We start from the raw sequence: 22,356 nt of genomic DNA, 5'->3' as shown, positions 1-22,356 counted from the left end.
GCATTAAAAAAAATATGTAAGCAAATATAGAAGTTTGAAATTATATATTTCAAGCTCTTCTGTATTTGCCTTCTGACTTCTGAGAAATTTCATATAGAGAGTATTTTCTCAGACCTTCCAGAGAGCAACTTACTTTCCTAAAGTAGGCAAGATCAGTTTCTCCTCAGAAATGTACATTTTCCCCTGGTGCCTTGGCAGGAACTCACGGACTGGACACCTAGCTTTCAGACAGCCAAAGTAAAGAGAAATGAGAAAAAAAATGTCTCTCTTCCTCATGCAAAAGCAGAAATGTTTGCACGCTATGTCAGCAGCTTCTGCTCATTAGACCTGCAAACTGCCCAGTGAAAAATGATCTGAAAATAAATGTGCAGTGAGTAATTTTTTTTCCTTCCCTGAGTTATACCTTTAATTAATCTCAATCAGTTTACAAAATCCATTTTTAGTCAGATTTAAAAAGCATGGACTTTGACAAATAAATCTAGTAGCATGTGTACAGTGTTTGTGATTGTTGCTGCTTAAGACCTGTCAGCTACTCAAATGTATCATTCCTAATTGCCCAAGTTTCAATGAATCAAAACACTCTAGTTTTATGTTAAGGTGGTAGTTGAGCCCTTAAATTACTGTATTAGCTTTAAATTGCTTTAGTGCAGTACATGGAGGCATGTCAGTTTAAATTCAAAAGTAATAATTCGAAAAGTTGTCAATAATTGAAGACAGCATACGTAGGCTTATTTATTTTAATCCAGTTAGGCTTATTGTTTTGATTTGGTTTGTTTTTATTTTTTCCCTGTATTCCTAAATCCCTTGTGGACCTAAAAGACCAGTATATAAGCAGTCAGTGAAAGTCTATTTACTTCAGTGAAACCCAGGCTCAACTCAGGATATTGCATACAAGTTACACACAAAACAAAAAACCAACCCAATGATAGAAAAGTGAACAAAAATATGTATTTTGTTACAAGAAGTGCAACCATTCCACCTCCCTTGTCTCTGCAGTAGTGCTTTATATTTTATGATACAAGCTTGCTGTGAGCACTCTGCACTTGTTGCCTCGTTGTATTTTGACTTATTGCTGTTCCTGGGTTTGTACCCATCGTCCCTGTGTTTATGCAAGCTTATGTTGCTGCAAAAAAGTGAACAATAAAAACCCTTTAGCTTTCATTGTGGCAAGTATCTTGAACCAACTTAAGATCTCATGTAATCCCTTCCTTTTTCATTTAGTTAATTCTGTAAAAAAATTTTGAACACAAGTGTACATTTCTTCTCTTAATAGGGACATCTTTGTGACTTCAAGTTGTGTTTTGCAGTAATTTAAAAATATTTGTCTCTCCTTTGTTTTTACACATTTGCTAGCCATACTTCTGTTTGGTGTTTCATATAAAAATTGCTGTGCATAGACTCTGTAACCCCAAAGACCCATATCTCTCACTAATGTATTAATAGCCTTTAAAAAAAAAAAAAATCACTTTGGGAAATATGAGATTTTCAGAATAATGTAGGTATTATTTACATGGCATGCTACTGGAAGTATATATTTAATGTTCAACAGACAGTAATTTATTCTTGAAAACTAAGGTAAAGCCAGGTCAATGTGGTGTCGCACTGTTGGGAAGGCTCTCGTTCACATTGGGCATACCAAGAGCTTTAACGCAAACCTTAGAATAGTCAGCAGCCCCTTTCTCAGTTACACTGCGCTGTAAAAATAGTTACCCAGACTAGCAACGAGAAATTTGACCTTATAATGCTCTACACTAAAGCTAATCATTGTTACAATAATCTCACTTTCTTGCTTTATTCTGTCCCCGGACCATTGCATGATAGCGATGACTTTTTAGGGAGATTTTTATTGCATGTAGAAGAATATGAGTCGGATGATACTCAGAGACTGTAGCAAGAAATCTCCCTAAACTCAGGTCTTTACTAGTACAGAGACACAGATGGAGAGAGAATTGCTTTGTTTTGGGTGGGGATGAAAAGAGATTGATTTTAACATTGTGGATGTTTATCACTGGAAATGATTTTTTAATTTGTCTCAGAATTCTTACCTGTCCGTGAAATAGAATAGACATAATGTAAATAAAAGGTAATAAATATTAAGGCCATGCTATTGCTGAATGACAGTTGATGCTTTCAGTGGATTTTATGTATCCATCAGTGACTACCCGCAAATAATTTACTATAGTGCGCCTTCTGAAACTATGAGATTTTGTTAAGCAACATTCAATTAATGAAATAGCACACCTTAGGCAAAATACCTAGAACATGTGCCACTCATTGCTCCCAAAGACTAAAATCAGTCTCTAAAAATGAGACAAGTGAAAGATAGTTACAGGTGGTACCAGGGAATAGCGTATTCCTTTCAATTCAAGGGCATTTCATCTCAGGGCGCTCACTACATCAGCTACTTAAATAGGGTATTTGTAAGGTTACTTTACTGCATGACTTACACTACATATTCACTTGCTGAAATAGGCACACAGATCAGAAACCAGTCTAGCAGACTGTCTTTTCTGTAATCAGGGAGTTTTATGTGACTTTTGTGTGGATGTTACCTTCTGTTTCCTGGCTTGGGACCAACAGCTACCACCAAAGTGCAATGGATTGGCAAAGAATCTCTTCTGCTGCTGCTCACAACTAAACCTCTTGCTCTTTGAATCCTTTTATTGCTTCTCCATCTTTTCTGTATTGGTGTTGAGTCTTCTGTCCTTGCTAAGTCCCATGTAATCTGAATCTTATCTTTGGTACATATCTGCTATTATCTCCTGTATCCCTTCTATTTCGTATACTCCTCCCATCTCAACTTCATCATCATCATCATAGTGTAACTACCTGATGCCTTCCTGATAGAGCTCTCCAAATTGTGTTTTCCTTCTTTAAGCTTATTTCTGAGGGGAACCACTGCCTGTTCTTGCACTTCTTACCTACATCATCTCACAGCCAGTCTGTTGTCCTGGGCTGTTTCTCAAGTCTGAAAGCATCAACCCTCTAAACCTCAGCCTGCAAAAGCATAGTCAGATGGAAAATGTTGTGGCCTGAATATCTTTGTTAGTCATATATGTGAATCAGAGCTTTTTGTCCCAGCCATGTGAGTTTCTGGTAGCTTCAGTGGGCTCACTCATGATAGCAAATGCTACATTCAATAGTAGGCATTTGCAGGATCATCCTCTATGATTGTAATCCCTTTTAGATAGGGAGTGTGTCAGCATTTTATAAACGGATGTAAAGATGCGTGTGGCCCATACAAAGTCTCTGTAATCAATGTTGCTCCATCAGTTGATTACAGGAATTTATAGATTGCACTATCATGATACAACAGTCCATTTGAGTTTAGTATCTCTGAAGAAAGGATAGGAAGAAAAAAAGGGGGAAAGTTGTGTCAAATGTTTCTTGATGTGGTAGCTCTTTCTGTGGATGTAATGTCCATCTGTTTAGAAATACTCTTGACAATAGAGACATGTCCCCATGGTTTCTTTCCCAAATTGTAACTGCTGCTTATGTCTCAGACTTGTATCTCCCCTGGTCTGTGTATATGATATTTGGGATTTATAAGCATAGAGAACCTTTGCCTGTAAATTCCACCAGGTGTTTCTCTGTGAACTTTTGTGTGAGCATCAAATTGTTGAACTGTTTCACAGATTAAATGAAACAGAGAACGAAGCTCAAAGGACAACAATTCTCCCTTACACAATCTAGAAAACAATACTATAAAATATTACATCAGCTGCTGGCAGCTGTAGGTTTGCCTGCCTGCTAATTTACTATCGCAAGTGTTCCAGAATCCTTTGTAATCCAGCCATTGCTATTTATATTTGTAATGATTTATTTAAGGACTCTGTACACATCAGCAAAAAGTCATCAAAAAACCCAAAATGAAGATTAGTTGGCTGAAAGTGCATAGAATAGAGAAAAATAACCTGACAATGGAGTTGAGATAAAGTTTATACACAGTAAATAACTAAAAAAAAAAAAGGGGGGGGGGAATAGCTTTATTTTCAACTCATCATATAGGAGCCAGGGCCTCTGATTTTGGCAGTAGGCAGTTCCCATCAGAGGCTATTAAGAGCAGGGAAACAGGTGTCTGGTGGCCAGGGAAGGAAATGAGAAGCCGTGACACCTGAATTGAGATCACAGACCTGCTCCTGCCTTTGTGTCTGGAGAAAAGGTATTAACCGCTTGATGCCTCAGTTCCCCTGCTGGCTGCAGTGGCACTCAACTCGCAGCTGTTAGAACTTTTTGCTTATTTATAAGATGTTTTTTTCTATAGAGAACTGTAATGATGCAAGGCAACTTTATTATGTTCTGTGGAAAATGCTAAGTTAAGAAAAAACGATGAAGGATTGTGTAGTGGAGCACAACACTTTTTAGCGTTGAGTCTCTAGGTCATTCTGAAGCAGGGATTTGAGTGGTGTCCCTTAGGAGTTGCTGTTATACATGCTGAAATGATCAATCAAGGATAAAAAATGGACTGTTCTCATCTCATAGATCATTTCACAGTGAAACAGTTAAACTCCTGGCTGCTTTCTGAAAAACAGAGATCTGCATTAATAAGGTGACCTTATCAGAGCCACCCCTGGGGGGAAGGGAGGGAGAAAAAAGGTTGTGGAAAGAAAGTGAATCCTATTGTTAATCTTTTTTCAGGGAGACTTGGATTCCTGAATGCAAATTACTTTATATTTAAATTGTGTGAAAGCACAAAAGGTTCCTGTCTACAATTGACAGTTATTTCATTAGCTGACTCATGGAGCCTTGCAAATGGTTTCTAGTGTTAACTTTCCTTGCATTTGTTTTCTTTGTTCTTAGCAGATCTTGCAACGGTGATCATTTTGATTAATGTATTCAATGCTCTGTTTTACTTCCAATTCATGTTTTTTGCAGCAGTCAGCGTTCTGGCCTGGGTAAGGTGAGACTACAAGGTGGCTTTAGTGTTTCTCCAGTAGTGACGATCTGATGGGCTGGCTTCCAGCTGGAGATGAGAGAAGCATGGAGGCCGCTGTAATGTATTTTGCATGGTAGCAACCCCAAACACAAGTTAAAACAGACTTTCATCATCAGATGTAGGATTGTCTCAGCCACATCCCTCTGTGACAGCAGATGGGCGCTGCATGGGCTCTGTGCTGCTAGAATATTATCTTTGTATCCCTGTGAGCCTCTCAGGGCTAGGTACACTGGCTTTGGGCCTCCGCTGAGATAGGTTTGTGGTTCAGAGTGGTTCACTAACTCCCAAAACTAGAGTTCGTGTGCTTGTCTGTTTAAAAAAGCTACCATAGTAATTGAGGTATTAATTCTGGGGGGAAGGAGAACGCGTAGGTTAACGTTCATCCCATCTTGCCTCAGGCACACCAATACTAGGTGTCCGGTCTATGCTACGTATTGAGGAACCAATAACCAGTTTGGGAGAGAATGGTTCTTCCTATCCCTAAATTGATGGGCAATCTCTCCTCTGGACGTCCTGCCCCTCCATTGATCCAAAAGATGAGGGTAGATCCTGTCAACCTCACCTACTGGACTAGACTGAACAGCATCATCAAATTTTATGCATCAATGTAAAAAACAGTTATGAAAATTGCTTGATTAATTGCCCCAGATACACGTCGATATGCAGGCAAGTTGCTGGAGGCCTGCAAGCTCTTAGTATCCTTTCCCTCTTCTCTTCTTTATTTCTTTTACTCAGCACTACATTTTTGTTCTTTTCAGAACTTTTTTGGCATTTGTTGTTGCAATCAATCTGCCGTTCCCCACTGACGCCTCTTATTGCATTGGTTTTTCAAAATCTTTCATCAGCGCCTCAAGCATTACATTGTTCTTCAATCTGCGTCAAGCTCCTAGTCCTAAAATACAAAGACCTCAGGGGCTGGGGCCTTAGTTTCTTCACAAGTCACTTGTCTCCATTACCCTCCCTGAGAGTTGCAGCTTCAAGAATCTTATCATGGAAAGATCCCAGGACAAAACACTTGAGATACAAAGACAGAGACTCAGTAATAAAATCAGAAAATGTTCAGGCCTAACCACCTCTATAAAACATCGCTTTGAAACTGCTGTTCGTATGCAGGGAATGTGAACTCATCTGAAGCCTCGTGAATATTTTCAAGCTATTTTCCATTTTTATAGGAAATCCAACACAGAAAGGGTTTCCTGAGAAATGTTTGTTTGTGCAAGTAGGAAACTTCTTTTTTTTCAGGTTCAGATCCTTGAATTTTTTTATCCCGCTTTTACATGGTCAGCTACAAAAAAAAGGAAGGAAAGGTTTTGAGGGTGACTATAAGGGAGGCTCTGAGAGAAAGCAGTGGAAAGATAGATTATTTTTTGCTTCACAAGTCTAAGTATTTTTCCCTGTTCTCTCTTCTGATTCACAACAACAAATACAAAAGGATTTTTTCAGCCTTTTTTTTGGACTGACTGACTTTTTAGCAGTAGATGTTTAAATTAAAAAAGAGAAAGAGAAAAGCAAGGATAGATGGGAATGAGTATCAGAGAAGCATAACAGTTGATGGATGCTTGAAACTCAAGGGGAAGGGAATAACAGAATGACTAAACCTACGTCAATTGAAACGAAACAGCATTGTTCATTTTCTTTTAAACTGTATTTTGAAGCAAAAAACTTCAAACAAATATTCTTAGATAAAATTCCATCAAACCCCTTCTTCACACAAATTTTTCACAAAACAAGAGTTTGGTACATAACTGGACAGCTCTTCCAGCTGATCTGGAAAAATTATTCTGATCTCTTTGTCCAAGACACTAACACTGAAAGCATACAGAGGTTCAACATGCAAAATATTAAAGAGAGAAAAAAAAATACTTTCTTCTGCTTAATTTTTTGCTTTAAACGTTTTTATGCCGAATAGTAGACTTTCTGAATACTATGACAGAGAGCTGTTACTTGTGAACAACATTTTCAATGTTTTTGGTTGAGTTTTAGCTTAATGTATGAATCCCACGTCCTTACTGTCACAAAATCTCCATTTTACCGCTTTTGCAATATTGCTGGCATATGTCTCCAGCTGTCTGTTGCTGACATAGAATTGCTTGTGATTATCTGATGCTGAGCTGTTCTGCTCTGGTTTTGTGTTTTTAATCTCTCCAACAATACCTGAATATGCTGTGCAGATCGTGATTATTGGGGCAGAATACAGTCGTCTTTGAAATTTACTGTCCCACACAGAACACTGGAAATTGTTATGATCTTTATATCCAGGTTGAATGTAAACTAGATTTCTTTCTGATTTCATAATTTAACATTGCAGACTGTTGACTTACTGACTATTACGTTAGCATTTTCCAGATTGGCAGACAAATTGCCTTGTAGGAGTGTCTATGTGTATTTATACGTCATCCAAAGGTTAAACTATAGAGTATTTTCTAATTGCCCACAGATAACTTGGTAAATTTTATCACCAGGACCAAAACTTCTAAACTTAAAAGATAAAAATTACATATTGAAACCCATTTTACTTTCCAAGTAAATAAACCACTCGGCAATACTGATTACTGACAGTCTTCCACTGATGTTCATTAAAATGCATCCCAAAGACATAGCTGCCATTTTAGAGGGATTTTTAAGACAGAGGACGTTCTAATATTCTTCTTAGACTTCCTAAGCAGGCATTTTATATTGATCTTGCTATTTCAGCGAGGACCACAATTAAAAAAACCCAAAACATAAAACAAATAAAATGGGGCATTCATATGTAAACATTTTTTTTCCCACTTCCAATTGTCTTCAAATCTGAAGGTGTAAAAAACCAGAACCCCAAGCAAGCCAAAACATGTGATGCGCTGTAAGAGCAGCAAGTACGGTCACTGAGAATATTTTGTCAGAGGAAACATAACCTTGGAGCTATTTGAGGCATTTAAGAGTAAGTGTAATTATTAATTACATTTCTTACTTCCCACTTCAGCAACTTTTTTCTCTCCGTAATACAGACCCCTAAATAAATTACGGAGGAATAACAAGTTTCCTGCAAATCAGCTGATTTACAGTAAGTGCCCGTGTATGTGCTTTTACAATTGGTAAACATGAGTTAATGCAAAGTAGTTTGCTCTCAGCGGAAGAAATATGTTACCCTGCAATAACTTGGTCACCTGCTGTGCTTTTACCTTTACAAGTGATCAGTAAGAAGTCAACTGGAGTATAAGACATTGAGCCTGAGACTGGGAGACACATGCATTCCTTTCCTGGGGGTTTTAACTTGAGGAAATTGTGTGCGTCTAGATGAAGAAAAGGATTTTTACAACTGGAGATGCAGAGTGGGGGTCTGAACCCCTTCAGCCAGATGGGGGAACCAAAGCCAGGCATCGCACTTGCCAGGCAAGGGCCCCAGCGAGGAGGTTATCGATAAAAGATGGGAGACATCACTGTGGTGTCCTCCTGGTCTTGCTGACTGATTTTAAAAGAAATCTCTCTCAGCCTGTATTTTGAAAGGAGGTTTACATATATCTACCTTCAGGTGAGAATTTCAGGCTGTTAAAGTAAGAAGATGGAGGTATCCTCTTCCAGTCTTTGCTCCAGAGGAGGATGGGAGTTACAGTGCTCTGTGCTCCACAGTTTCAGCCGATGGGATTTTGGCAGCTTCCACGCTGAGAACAGATGGTATTTGAGATCTTGTTCCCAGACAGCCCTGCAGGGTAAGCAATAACTCTGTGGGATTTCTTGGATTGTAAAGCTGCATGTAGGTATTTGAGGTCCACCACAGTCCTTTCTAGGTCCAACCTCTGAGTCCATTTCGCAACGTGAGGTGTGAGCAAGACTGGTTACTGTCCTTGTTCTTTTTGATGAACAGATTTTTTTTAAAACAATACTGTGATAGTGGTCAGGAGTGATTTCAGTGAGTTTTGGGAAGACCATGGAAAATCAAAATATTTGTGTCACGCATGGCGTGTAAAATCAGTGAAAAGTTTCTGTGGGCAGTAGCTGATCACGAAGGTGTATATATAGAAACCTCTGTATAATGAAATTGCTCTCTCCCCTTTTTTGTTAAATTATAATTGGTGTCCTTGTTAGTAATCACACTCTGGGATTAAAGACTGCCTTGCCCTTGGAGACTGAGTATGCCTTTCATTGTAGAGATAGTCCCTCCAGGTCAGAGGCAAGGCAGATAATGGTGTCTGCTGAACTGTCCTTACTTGCTAAGAAATGTGTCAATTCAACACTTTTCATAGGTAAAAATTTATCTAAACCATTATTAGCTTACTTCCCAACCAGTTAACTATTTGAAGCAGTAGCTTGAGCTACTACACTGTGCTGCTTCTGTTTTAGACCTTAAACAAAATTTAGACTTCCTTTGCTCTGTGGTCTTTTCTCTCTCGTGTTTTTGGATAAAAACCATAGGTATGCTTTATATTTATGTTCACTAAATACTGTGATATATTCTCAGTAGTGCCACCTTTTGCTTGTAATATAATCCCTGTTGTGTCCCCACCTATCTTATCTTTTCTATTTTATTACCTCTTACATGTGCTTGTAAATAAAAAGGGAGAGAATTTGGAATATATAGGCCATTCGGATGAAATTCTGTGTGTATCATATCAGAGAATTTGAAAGATTATGGAAATACTTACAGCTCCCAAAGAGTCAATCTACACACCAAGACTGAGTTTAGGGATGGACATAAGCCCTGTTTACTCTAGCTGTTCTGGAAAGACTGGTTTTGTGATATTTTCCGTCCTCAGAATAGTAAAACTAGTTAAGATGAATTTAGCGAAGTTGTCGTACGCTGCAGTGCCCCAGACGGTTTCTTATTTTCATTGACATGTTTTCATCAGTTTGGACTGTGTAGTATCTGCAGACAGTGTATGTTCAAAATACTGGATTGCTGTGTTTTTGCATACAAACCTTATAAAGGAAAAGAAAAACCAGGCTGTGTGTACAAGCCTCAAAATTTGATTATACACAGGATCTAATCTTAATATCACACCATCCTCACTGAAAAGTGTTGCAAGAACATTCCAATTCATATTCTGAATGGTATGTTTCTCTGCAGTCATCTTGCAGAATTCTTATTCCGACCAGGAGAATATCAGTATATTGAACTGAATAAAAATGTATACATTAAATTGCTTATTCAAATGTCCAGCTTTGATGTTTATAGAGAATTTAAGCAGGAGGCAATATAACCTGAGCTTTGTTTTATTGATACAAGACCCTAATGTGAGTTACAAAACAGGAAAGAATGAGAAGTTGTACAATATGCTGGAAATGTGAAAAAAATGCAGATTTCGGTTATTAGCTTTCACAGCTGTATTTGCATAGAAATATACTAACGGCTGGATGACATTTCATGCATGAACTTGATAGAGCATCCTTAAACATATTCATGTTAGAAGAGTACTTAAAGGGAACCTCGAACTCAAAAATTCGTATCTTTGTTTAAAAAACCAAACCTATACTTTCCCTAGGGTATTCTAGTACAAGATACTTCTTTATGAAGCAAAGCTTTCTTTGTTATGAGGAATACTGTCACAGCCTATGAAGGGCCTTCCTTTCTGATCACACTTTAAAAAAGATCCTGATACCCCTGCATGTTAAATATTATTGCACAATAGATGTTGCTCAGGCTTTTGTGGGAAATACTAGAAAAGCATGAAGCCCCTTGAGGTTTCAAACACTGCTTGGGTTATCAGTTTCCTACGCCATTTTCTATTTTGAGGGAACACCTTTCTTGTAAGCGGGGCAAAGATAAATGCCAGTTCTCTGTGCTGTGTGAGATAAAAGGAGTTACTCTTCCTGGAAGAACTAGATGAATTCCTGGTGGGGTCTATCACAGTTATCTGGTGATGGAATGAATTTTTGGGAGCTGGGTGACAGCAACTCCTTCTAGTTAACATTTGCTTGTTGTGTGTGGGGGTTTGTTTGTTTTTTTTTTTTTAATTTGCCTACTAGCGCAGACCAGGTGCAACTTCATTTGTTACTCACAAATGATAAAGATGTCTGGTTTTAGTAAGAGTGGAGAGGTTCACAGAGTATAGTGAATTTTTTTATATCAGTGAGCACTTGCACTTTCAGTATCCAGCAGTTTCAGCATTCAGTTTGCCAACCGTGAAGAATTATGTTCTTTTAATTTAAATGTGTTTATTAAAAAGAAATAGCTCAGAAAGGCACTTTTCTGAAATATTCTGAGGATTATTCCTGCTCCGTTATCTCCCATTCACCTTCCACAACAGGATTTTATGTGCTCACATTAGTTGATGTTCTTCAGAAGAGCTGCTGGTCCATCTCAGATTGTGACTTGCATTAGAAGTAGAAAACTCTTCCTTCTCTTCTGAAGTGGTGAGATGTGAGCACTAATTCCTGGGAATATTTACTAAAAACTCACTTTATACTGAAATATAGCCGGCCCTGAAAAGGATTAGAAAGAGTATGACAAGAGTATGAATTAAAAAGCACTGGGGTGTGAAAACATATCTCTTCAAGCAGTTTTGACTGCCCTCACTTACGCAATCTCATTTCTGCTGCTGCTGATTGCCAAGAACCTTCCAAACCAGAAAGAACCGTCTCTAGATCCTGTCCAGCCTCCTGCTAAAATCAGACTTCTGAAGGAAAGTGAACATGTGGAGGTGCCATTCTAGAAAAAATGTAGTCAGTAGTAGTTGACCTCCCTTTCTACTGCGCTCATCTCACATTACATATGTGAACCTCTCAAGCAGAATAGGTCTATACAGAAAAGGGCTGCAGGATCGTTTTCCCTGATAGTATGAGATATAAATGCTGGTTCAAGACAGAACAGCGCTATACGGATGTGAGAGTAGAAAAGCAAAATGGAAATACTATGAAAAAGGGTCATTAATATCGGCTTACCCAGAAGCTCTGTCTAAAGCATAACATAATCACGGGCAGTGTCTAGTAATGATATTTTACACTGAAGACCAAAGGTTACAAAAAGACTTTAGTCCTTGCCAAATGAAAGTCACTTTGTCATCTAAGGCACAGAAGGAATCAAATTCTTGCAGTGGTGCAAAATCGATGTATGTAAAGCTACTTTTAGAGTCATAGTAGTACAATGTCTGTCAAAAGCCAGGGAAAAGTCTGGTTTAAAAAAGGAAAGGGAGATCTCAAATAAAAATTCCAGATAGAGTGAAAATATACAGGCTGAAGCCATCAGTGGATGGTAGTAGCAATAAAGATCATTTGGGCTGCAACAGCAATATTGTCTTCTTGAAGTTCTTGAAGACAGTGGCAGTGATACCAAAAGGACATGTTTTAAAGGTGAGTCCATGCACGAGGCAGCTCAAAGAAAATGTCTTTCCTACTTCCCTCTCAGAGAAGAAGTTTACGGCATGGAAAACAGCATACTGCCTGAGTACAGAAGATGGTATTTAGCAAGATTTTGAATGGTATACAGCAGGGTGGGAGCTGAAAGTCACGACAATTTGAGAGTCATTTGCAGCTCCCAGACAACCCAGCTTCTGGCTCCCACTGAGCAAAGGACTGGGTGAGAGTGGGGAGAATTACTGCCTCACACCGAGGCAAGACAGCGCCGACTGGCAGCGCCTCCCGATTCCTGTTGACTTTCTGTGGGCACGTTTAACCTGTAATTTGGAAAAGGAAAATACAGTCTGGCACACATTCTTGAAGGGTTGCCAGTCCCAGATCTATCCATGCATAGCCTGCCAGAATGGGGAAGATAAGTATCTTACAGACCAGTATCCACAGCAACAGACACTGGAATTTTATCTTTTCAATACATATAAAAACCCAAAGAAAATAATCACTTTCTCATTTTCCAGTTTTATAATAGTAATAATGACCTTTAGGTCAGGAATTTTCAGCAGTTAATGACTGTCTGGCTTTTTCTTTGGCCCTTGGTTTTTCCAGCCAGTCATTAACAGTGAGGAAAGTGCCTTCTCCAGTGGTCACTTCGGCTTAATCATTACCTTTTCATGCTACAGAATATACCAGCTGGGAAATAAGTGTCTCCTATGCGAATGGATCCATAAAGTGTTCCTTAGGTTTCATTTCTTTGAAAGAATATTCTGTTAGGATGTGTGAGTTTAATGTAAAAGATGATTGAGTATTATCCTCAGCCCCAAGAAAGGTTAGATCACTCTCAGGAATTGGGACTAAATAGCTTTGCAGTGATGCCTTTCCTCTTCTGAGGATGGTTTAAGGCCATAGATTTCAAAAGATTAAATCTTAAGAATTTATCTATGTAATCTAGGTTCCCATACTATTCTCTTGGTATTGGAGTGCTTCAGAAATTGTATGTGGACACAAATATTTTCTCGTCCATCTTCTAGGATCATACAGGAACTGGAGCTCTTTTTTTGTTTGTTTGAATTTTATATGTCATCATTGTGATGCTGAAAGCAGAGTGTGGCAACAGTGTCTTGAGAGTTAAAAATTATTTGAAAATCTAAAGGGGAACGACCCTCTGGAATGCCTGCCCTGCTCTCTTTGTCTAGCTAGCAGATCGCCCCCTTCCAACCACTCACTCTATCTCAAAACACCTAGAAGCTGTATATGACTTCATTCAGAGCAAGATTCTTTTGCACCTGGAAATGACTTTATCTTGCGCTTTATGGTAAGATAAAAAATGAGATACTATGGAACAGAGGTATCTTCTGACCACCCTATTGATCATATTCTTGGTAAAAATTAACCAGATTGTGAGTAGATTGTATGCATGTACGTACATAAACCTTTGAGCAGCCTTCAGTTCTTGTGCGTTGTTACTTGAGTTATTCCTTAAGGTTTATGACTTTAAATGCCATTGTTAAAATACAGTGTTACCTAAAAAAATTATGACTGTATCTTTCCTTGAGGGTATATATGAGCTTGAGAACAATTGCATAAGAAATGCACTACTTGGAGGATAAAAAAATTCAGAAAAAACCAATAGTTTTCTAAACCACATACTGATGTGTAGGGATTCCTAGCAGTAGTCCAGTGTACTGTTACTGCTGAGTAGTCAGGTAGTAGTGAAGCACCTCCACTTGAACGGTAAAAGAAAATGGGAATGTCTTCATCAGTAGATTTAAAATCACTATGGTGTCCCTTGAGGGTTTAGTATTAAACATAGAAGTAATATGACTGATGAGCCTAATTTTAATGTGTTGCCGTGAAAGAGATTTAGCACCTGCATAACTATTACTGGTACTATTAGCTTTTCACTTTGTATCTTTAAGTGAAAACACAGAGTGCACATCAAAGCAGCAGGCATCAGCTTTTGCTTTAACACTTTTTTTACTTTTCAAGAAAAATAACAGCAGCAAAATATAGGTAGTGTTCCAGGAAACAGCCACTCACAAGTCCCACAAGGGCTGGGACCGTGCTTTGTGGTTTCCTGACTCTTGGAGCGACACTTTTACTTTTTAAGCTGAGGCTTCATTTGTATTTTGAAAGTATGACAATCTACTTCTCAGCAGGGTTGTGTGTTGTTCCTAAAAGGCTGGAATTGCTAGACGATTTGAATCTGGTGAGGATCCAGGAATTCCCTTAACAATCAGTTTTAAAATCTACACCTTTAAAACAGCTCTACATCTTTAAACCTCAAGCTAACCTCAGTGTTAAAACAGCTGGCTAACCATTAGTAGAAATGGGAAAGGTCCAAAAGAAAGGCGTGACAATACTTGTGTTTCATTCTGTGCTCAAGTGGATCTTTTCCTCAGCTTCACGGCTAACCAGTGCAGATTATTTATAGATGTTAAAGCCAGAAATTAACACTGTTCCTTGTAGGCAGACGAGATATGTTATGGGATCATTATTAATTCTTTAGCATTATAATGCCTTCTGGCTCAATGTGTGTGCCAGGGACCAAGTGTAAACACGCATTTATCATCCCGACCCTTAATCTGTTCCGAAAAACGTCCTTCAGTGGAGAACTGTGAAACAGCCTTTCTAAAAGATTTGAGACCTTTTTTTGCTGCTGATACAAAGATCAAAGATCTTTACAGCCTTTGCTGTAATTGAACCTTCAAATGTGAAACGTTGCAAATACCAGCCTAGTGTTCCTTTTCCAGAAAAACACCAAACCCAAACAAAAAACCCCACTGTGACGCTAGTTGCCTTCACACGAAGTCTTTCAGTTTTCTTTCACTGGGGCAAATTACCCAGGCCTCCTTGGTACCTGAAGAGATCTTTCCCCTTCTAAGTCAACCCAATTTTCGAGTCCTTAGCTTCTCTTCCTTTCCCCTCTTATTTCCAGTTTCTCTATTTCTCTGTGTCCCTTTTCCTCGACAGCAGTCTTAGATGTTGCTAATAGAATTCAGCTGCAGAGGAAATACAATCCCGGTAAGAGTCAGTGTACCGAATCCCTCACTAGCCACTGAACTTAGTGGGACAAAATTGTCCTTCACGTAATTTTACCAGTGTCCACAGAGTAATTCCAGCTATCAGTATGTCCTGCTGTCTTTCTGCAGCTCCCTCTACCTCCACCGTAACACGAGGTAGAGGAGATAGGAGCGCTACGGCAGCTGTTATTGTTTGATCAGCAACACAATCTTTGCTGGAATTTCATTTCCCTCGCAGCCTAGCTACTAGAATACATTTGTCATCCATACTTTGTAGCAGACTTATATTTGCCTGTAATTACATACCAGTCTGGTGATACTTTATTGTTAACATAAAGTACTGCCATTTAATTCCCCAATCTTAAACTGAAGTATTTGCAAAACTCTGTAATTGCTAAAATAATAAAGCTGCCATTATTGTATGGGAAGTTTACAGCTTGTTACTGAAATATTTACATCAGCTTAACTATACCTGTATGCATTCCTTGTGTTTTCATGCGTTGCTTAAGAGACAGACAGACCTCTCCCGGGCATAACTGTAAGCTTCTGATACTTTTACAGAATGGCTGAGGTTGGAAGGGACCTCGGGAGGTCACTTTGTCCAGTACCCTGCTCAAGCAGGGCCACGGGGAGCAGGTTGCCCAGGACCGTTTCCAGATGGCTTTTTAGTTATCTCCAAGGATGGAAACTCCGCAAGCTTTCTGGGCAGCCTGTGCCAGTGCTCAGTCAAAACTTTACTTCAGGTTTTCCAGCTTGTGGTCTGTTCCCATGTACTAAGAAGTCTATAAAAGATAACTAGGAAATACAAGTTTGGTGTGGTTAAACTCAGTGTAATGGGTACAGATCGTACTGCAAACACTTGGAGATACACAAACCAGAAAAGACAATACGTTTTGGTTTCATTTTGTGTTGGCTTTTCGCGAACAGAAAACCAGTGATGCCCCTCTCTTATTACACAGTCTGTGATTTTCTTTTTTTTTTTTTGCCTTTAAATAAGTCTCCACATATTATTGTTCTGTTCCTAAGACTGGCTGGGTAAAACAGACCTCAGCACTAGAAACACGGATAAGAGTTTGCTGTGAACCATAAGCAATGTTGCCGCACTATTTTTTTCATACAGGAAGCTCAAAACGCCCATACTCAGTATGGAATCATCTCCAAAAGCTTGGGAATTTGTGCCAAAAATGGCACAGTCTCCAACCTTTGTCCTCAGCCACCTGCACAGAATTTCTCAACTCTCTGTGCCGTTTCGGGGGAGGGCAGGGAAGCTCCGTGTTCTTCCAGCAATCGCCACTGAGCGCAGGTAGTTGTGCGTTACCCTGAAGACCTTCAGGTAAAAACCGATCTTCAGGTTCCGTCGATAGCTGGCAGATGAGCACAGGGTCCTGCGTCACGTTGTTTGGCCACCAAGGATCTGCTCTCCTTCCCTCGCGTGGCCGTAGCCTCCTTCGGCTCCCCCCTACCCCTTTTCTCTGCACTGCCCTGGCCCAGGAGCAGACCTCCTGGCGTGCCACCTCCACCGACCCAGGAGGCGGCCTGTTTCTCCGGAACAGGCGTTAAGGCGTGTTCAACTCGGGAAAAGAGCTTCCCGGGGCCTTTACCGGGGACGACGCTCGAGCAAGGGAGCCCGGGCCATGTCCGAGGAGGCTGCGGGGCGGGAGCCCTCCCTTCCCACACAGGTGCCCGGCCGAGCACGGCCTGACGCCTCGAAAGCCTCTCGGACGGAGGCACCTGCCCGCCCGTCCGCGGCGGAGGTGTGAGGCCGCTCCCGGGGAGCCGGGGCAGGCCCGGGCCTGCCGGGCGGCGAGGCTGAGGCGAGCCCGCGCCCCGCGGAGGGTGAGGCCGCCGGAAGGGGTGTGTTTCCTCATGGGCCCGAGGCGGAGGAGCCGTGTGGGGGGGTGCTGCTCCTCCCGCGGCCCGCCACCCGCTCGCCGCCCGTCCCCGTTCCCCCCCCCACCCGCCCCTTCGCGGCGCGGCAAAGCCGACTCGCGTCGCTCCGCGTTGGATTGCTCGTGCCTTGCCCGGAGCTGGCGGCCGCCCGGCTGGCGGCGCGGCCAGGCGAGCTCAGCCGAGCGCAGAGGCGGATTTTGAGGAACAATAACAGAGCGGGGAGCGCGGGACCGGCGCGGCCGCCCCGCCCGCCGCACCATGTACGCCTTTGTGCGGTTCCTGGAGGACAACGTCTGCTACGCGCTGCCCGTCTCCTGCGTGCAGGACTTCAGCCCCACGTCCCAGCTCGACTTCGACAACCAGAAGGTCTACACGGTCTACCGCAACCCCGAGGAGGCGGCGGAGGAGGACGACGAGAGCCCCGGCGAGTGGGGCGACCGCCTGCTGCTCCACAAGGCCCAGATCCTGGCGTTGGCAGGTGAGGGCGGGCCGGGGCCGGGCCGCGGGGGGGGGGGGGAAGGTGGGGTGGGGCGGGCCGGGGGAAGCCCCAAATGCCGCCCCCTCCCCGCTGAGGGGGGGGAGGGAGGGAGAAGGAGGGGGAGGGGAGGGGGCGGCATCGCGCCGACACATGCTCAGAGCCCGGGCGGCACATGGCGGGCGGGGGGCGCCGTGAGGCGGGAGGACGGAGGGCGGGTTGGGTTGGGGGGGGGGGGCACCCCTTCTCACCCCCTCTCACCCCCTCCCGGGGCACCGTGGGGCCTGAGCAGAGCGGCCACAGGGCCGGGAAGGGCTGAGGGGGTGGCGTGGGGAGGTTTGGGGGGGTCCCACGGGGCGGTTGCTGCCGGGCGGGCAGCGCCGCGTTCCTGCCTGAACTGTGAGGCGTGGTGGCTCCTCCGGAGGGGTTTCTGAAATAACCGTGAGCCCACCCAGAGTAGTTAATACCCCTCTTTACACAGCGGTGGGGGGGGGGGAGGATCAGAAACTTCAAAAAAAAAAAAAAAAGTTGAGGTTTTCATACACACTGTATTTATAGTGCATGGAGTCATTTATATACCTTTGCAGTTTGGCAGTGTGTTGCCAAATTAAGAGAGGTACTGGTTTGCGTCCGCTTTGTTAGTTTAAGTGACTTCACAAATTGGAAGGCAAGAGTGGAACCAGACCTTTAGGTATTATGCTTGTTAAGCTTGGTTTTGCTACATTTGGTTTCATGTTTAACTTACAAACATCTCTTTAGCTAAGAGGACCAATTAAAGTGTGTATTAATAAACCCACCCACATTTTGGCCATTTAAATGAGTTCAGCCCTTGTGAGAGAGTACTTCTGCTATGTGTGTCCCCACACCACAGCTCTTTGGCAGCACGTTGCCTTGAAGACTTTCCCTAGTTTTCTTGCAGCCACACAAAACACCCTGCTGTAGTCAGAGTTGACATAGAAAGGAAGTTTGATGTTGTGTGTTGTTTGTAGCAAATTACTGACTGGTGTGGACTTGCCCAATAGGCTGTTGAAAGACGGCGACGACCGTTTGAAATGTCAGTCTGGGTAGCAAAGAGGACATTGGGTTCTGATCCTGACTTTTCTACTGGGGGAGAAATACTGGTTGGCTGTTTCCCCAAATGTGGAATGGGCTTAAAAAAACGCTGCTGTCTAGTATCAAGTTCTGAGAAGTTAACGCTGAGTTCTGATCTCTAAACAGAGTAACTTGGTGTTAAAGTCATGTAAAAGTATTATTTTTTAGTTTTATTTTTATTTTTGAAAATAACAGTTCCTAAACCAGTTCAGCCTGGTGGTGGTCCATTTTTGGTCCCTGACTCAGGCAGTGACTTTCACCATTATCCTCTTTCCAGTAGCAGCCATAAACAGATGACTGGAAAGAACAAGAAACAGGCAAACATGTATGTCATTTCCCTGTAAAGCTTTTCCAATTTCTGAATATTTGCAATTCCAGGAGTTCAGGAGAACTAATAAGATAGCCTACCAGAGGAGTGGATTCTCCCGCTAAGTTTTTGTGGTCCTATGCCAGCCTGTGTTTTGTCTGTCCTGTCTACAGCAGAGGAGAATTGGTATGTGAAGTATTTCTTGCAAGTTGCCCATCACATCCGTGGAGGCCAGCGGCGTCAGCGTTCAGGGTTTGCTTGGCCTCTTCTCAAGGGCATCCTGATTGGACTTCACTTTCCTCTTTCTCACTGGAGAACTGCAGCAGCAGTGCCCTTTCTGTTCCTCATGTTCATCTCAACATAAATAAACTGTTTCAGAGCAATATTTAGTAGTAGGCATTTTGCTCACATGTTGAGCCTACCAGGTTGCCTCAGTTTTCCAGCAGAAAGTGCACCTACTTTGTCAGTTCCCTTGTTCCAGACAGAGTCCGTACGTACCTAGGAGAAGTGCACTTCTGTACAGTTTCCCTTTGTTTCATCTCACTTGAACCAGAACAAACCAATATATGCTGTTTCCTCCAGAGAACAAGACTTGTTGCCTCTATTAGTGATTTGTACTAATTGCTCCCCAGAGATTTGAATTTCTGCAGGACACTCTCCAGATGAGCCAGGAATAGAAAGAAACTTACAGCTATCTTTATTACATCTGTCACATCTCAATATATCTGACTAGGTCTGTAATTTACATGCTTGGAAAACTTCTCACCTGAACACCAAATGAATCCTTACTTCTGTGCTTCTTTCCACCCTGCACCATGTAAAAATACTGTAATTGTATTAAACGTATATTGTATACAAAAGGTTACTTACATTTAAAGTTGTCACTTTCTCCCCCAAATTCTAATATTGGTGTTTGTTTTTATTATGGTTAAAAACCTCGGGGAGCAAAGTTGATCTTACACGAAGACATCTTATTGGTTGTTTTTTTGGTTTATAGTCACCAACTCTACCTTTACAGATTATGACAACTTTTTATGGCAAACATTACAACTCTGATGTTATGCAAACTGCTTATTTAGTTTAAAAAATAATTCTATGAGCCTGCAGTAATGTTTCACGTACTAGTATAGAACTTTTCATTCTAAAGGATTGCAGCCTACCTTAGTAGTAAGGTAAATTAGAGTTGATTTTATATATAAAATATACATAGTTGGTTTTGAATTTGTTGAAGGAACCCTTATCTGCACAAATTAGTACATCGGTGACTTTAAGGATTTACTGCTTTGGTCCAAGTATTCCCCATTAGGAACAGATTTCAGGATTAAAGTCACGGTACAGGTATTAAATTAAACAAACAACAAAAAATAATAAGGGGGGGAAAAGTAATCTTTTTTTTTTGAGTCTGCACAGTATTCTCTTACACTTTGAATGGTGCCCAATTTTCTTACACTGATTTAACAAGGCTGCTCAAGTAAGCAGAGTTGTACCTATTTATATATATTTTCATGATCAAACACTGTCCACGCAGTGGGAGTTAATCATAGTCTGAGAAACAGATCCACTTGGTTTTCCTTTTTAGCGACCTAAAAAAAAAGGAGTAGAGAAGGAACACAGGTACAAGACCCATATTAGAGTCGTGATTTTTTTCTTTTGAAAAGAGTTTTCCTTTCCTGTTATGTTTAAAGAAATTTAGATACTTGTCAAGCTTTTACCCTTGAAAAGTAGGAGTTCACACAGGGATAAGTATGTGTTCATGCCCATAGTACCAAGTTTTATTTGGAGCATTGGTTGTATGAAGAGTTCATGAAATATTTGAGAGAGTCTATAAGCAATTCTTTAATCCTTTGTGTTAGGTGGGATGGTTGGAAGCCCGTACACTTGTCAGGCATATTATTGTTGCTGCAGAGGAGATAGCAGTGCTATAAAGGTATCACAAATTCAAAAGAAAAAAAAAAGACAAGTGTTCTGGGCATGCTCAGAACATCAAGTAATTCTGAGAGTCTTGGTATATTGAAGAGATAAATAGTCTTCTTTTGCATACTTCAGTAAGAAGTAATATGTAGTAGTGCTACAGCAGAGTGATAGATGAACTCTGAGAAGCTGTACGCTTTTCTTGTGTCTGTGTGCGTATGATTGGGAACTGCTGATAGTGGTGGTATGAGTTGGTCTGGCAACCTTTGACTTTTTCAAAAGTTAGCCAGAGACTCAAACCAGAAAGGTTAACCCCCAACTCGAGACAGTTCTAGACCTTCGAGCCATAGAAGGCATGCTAAAATGAACGTTTTGTGCCGTAACAAGTTCAACGTTTGGTTAACAGGCAACTGATGTTATGTAGTAATAAAGGAATAATTTTATTTTCCTCTTGAATGGAAAATATAGCTCAGCTGACTAGAGTTTCACTGTATAGCAGGTTTTTTGAAGTGGCATGTTAACTGGTCTGTCTTGTTGAGAATACACACATAGTAGAGGGTTTTTCAGGAGGAGTTTTGAGTCTGTCTTTCTGATCATCCACACCCTTCCTTTTTTCTTCTTTTCTGTCCTCTGAAAATGCTGAAAAGCTGTTTTTCTGGTCCCTCTTCTTGAACTATGTGTGCCACTTGCAACTTTTTCACACTTGTCACTAGCAGAATTTTGTCTAGAAGCATGTGCACCTTAAAGGAACTAGCATGGTCCTTAGATGACCCTGTTGGAGCCTTTTCTTGCTTTGCAAAGTGATGAGTGTTAGGTGGGATGAACTGAGGTTCAGGGACTTTAAAAAGTTCACTACTTCAGGCTATGTTTGTTAACAAGTTAATAGTGACTATCTTCTAATTTGAGGCATTCTTTACTGACTGCAGTAAATAATTGTTCTCTCTAGCTGCTGCCCTCAACATTTCCCACCCACGCAATCGTAACAAACGCATCTCCATCAGATTCTCACAGCAATTCCCTAGCTGCCACAGCAGATGTGTTAATACCTGCATGCATTCATCTTCTTTCTTGCCCCTTTATAAAATGTTGTGCTTCCCGTCTTAGTAAAATAGATTAGGTGATTTAAAAAAATCTTCAAAAAGCCTGTACAGCTCATGGTGAAGTAATTTGCTGTGTATTTCAGAAACATGCAAAATCTCTGTTCCCAGAACAATTTTAAATTAAATAATTCTAGGGCTGAGTTTTGAGTAAGGTTGAGAGTGGATACACACTAAGAAGTTGAAGCAGGCTTCTTTGCTACAGATAGCTAATGCAGGAAAGACCCTTTGTCAATTGCTGGAGTAGGTGAAAATTTACAAGATGAGATCTTAGATTATATCAAGAGCATACAAAATTTAAGTCAGAAAGTGGTCTTGATGTGCAACACTAACTTAAAGCTTTTATTGGTATTTCTGTA

The 22,356-nt window shown here is 41.1% G+C and overlaps 2 protein-coding genes across 4 annotated transcripts in view; both read left to right on the top strand.

Annotated features, from left to right (window-relative positions):
* AGBL4 (AGBL carboxypeptidase 4) overlaps window positions 1-22,356 on the top strand; it is a 957,921-nt gene that overhangs the window by 544,774 nt on the left and 390,791 nt on the right. The gene's annotated exons all lie outside the window — the stretch shown is intronic.
* BEND5 (BEN domain containing 5) overlaps window positions 17,202-22,356 on the top strand; it is a 32,600-nt gene continuing 27,445 nt past the window's right edge. Inside the window, exon 1 of one of the 3 annotated variants that reach the window (XM_075037071.1) lies at window positions 17,202-17,593. In XM_075037071.1, the coding sequence (XP_074893172.1) occupies window positions 17,374-17,593 (220 nt within the window). In that variant the 5' untranslated portion in view covers window positions 17,202-17,373. The remainder of the gene's footprint in view (window positions 17,594-22,356) is intronic. The other 2 variants (XM_075037070.1, XM_075037072.1) reach the window with 2 other exon arrangements.

This window comes from Buteo buteo, chromosome 10 (genome assembly GCF_964188355.1).
Source record: "Buteo buteo chromosome 10, bButBut1.hap1.1, whole genome shotgun sequence".
Taxonomy (NCBI): domain Eukaryota; kingdom Metazoa; phylum Chordata; class Aves; order Accipitriformes; family Accipitridae; genus Buteo; species Buteo buteo.
Note: the sequence above shows the minus strand (reverse complement) of the source record. Positions and strands in the feature narration are given on the sequence as shown.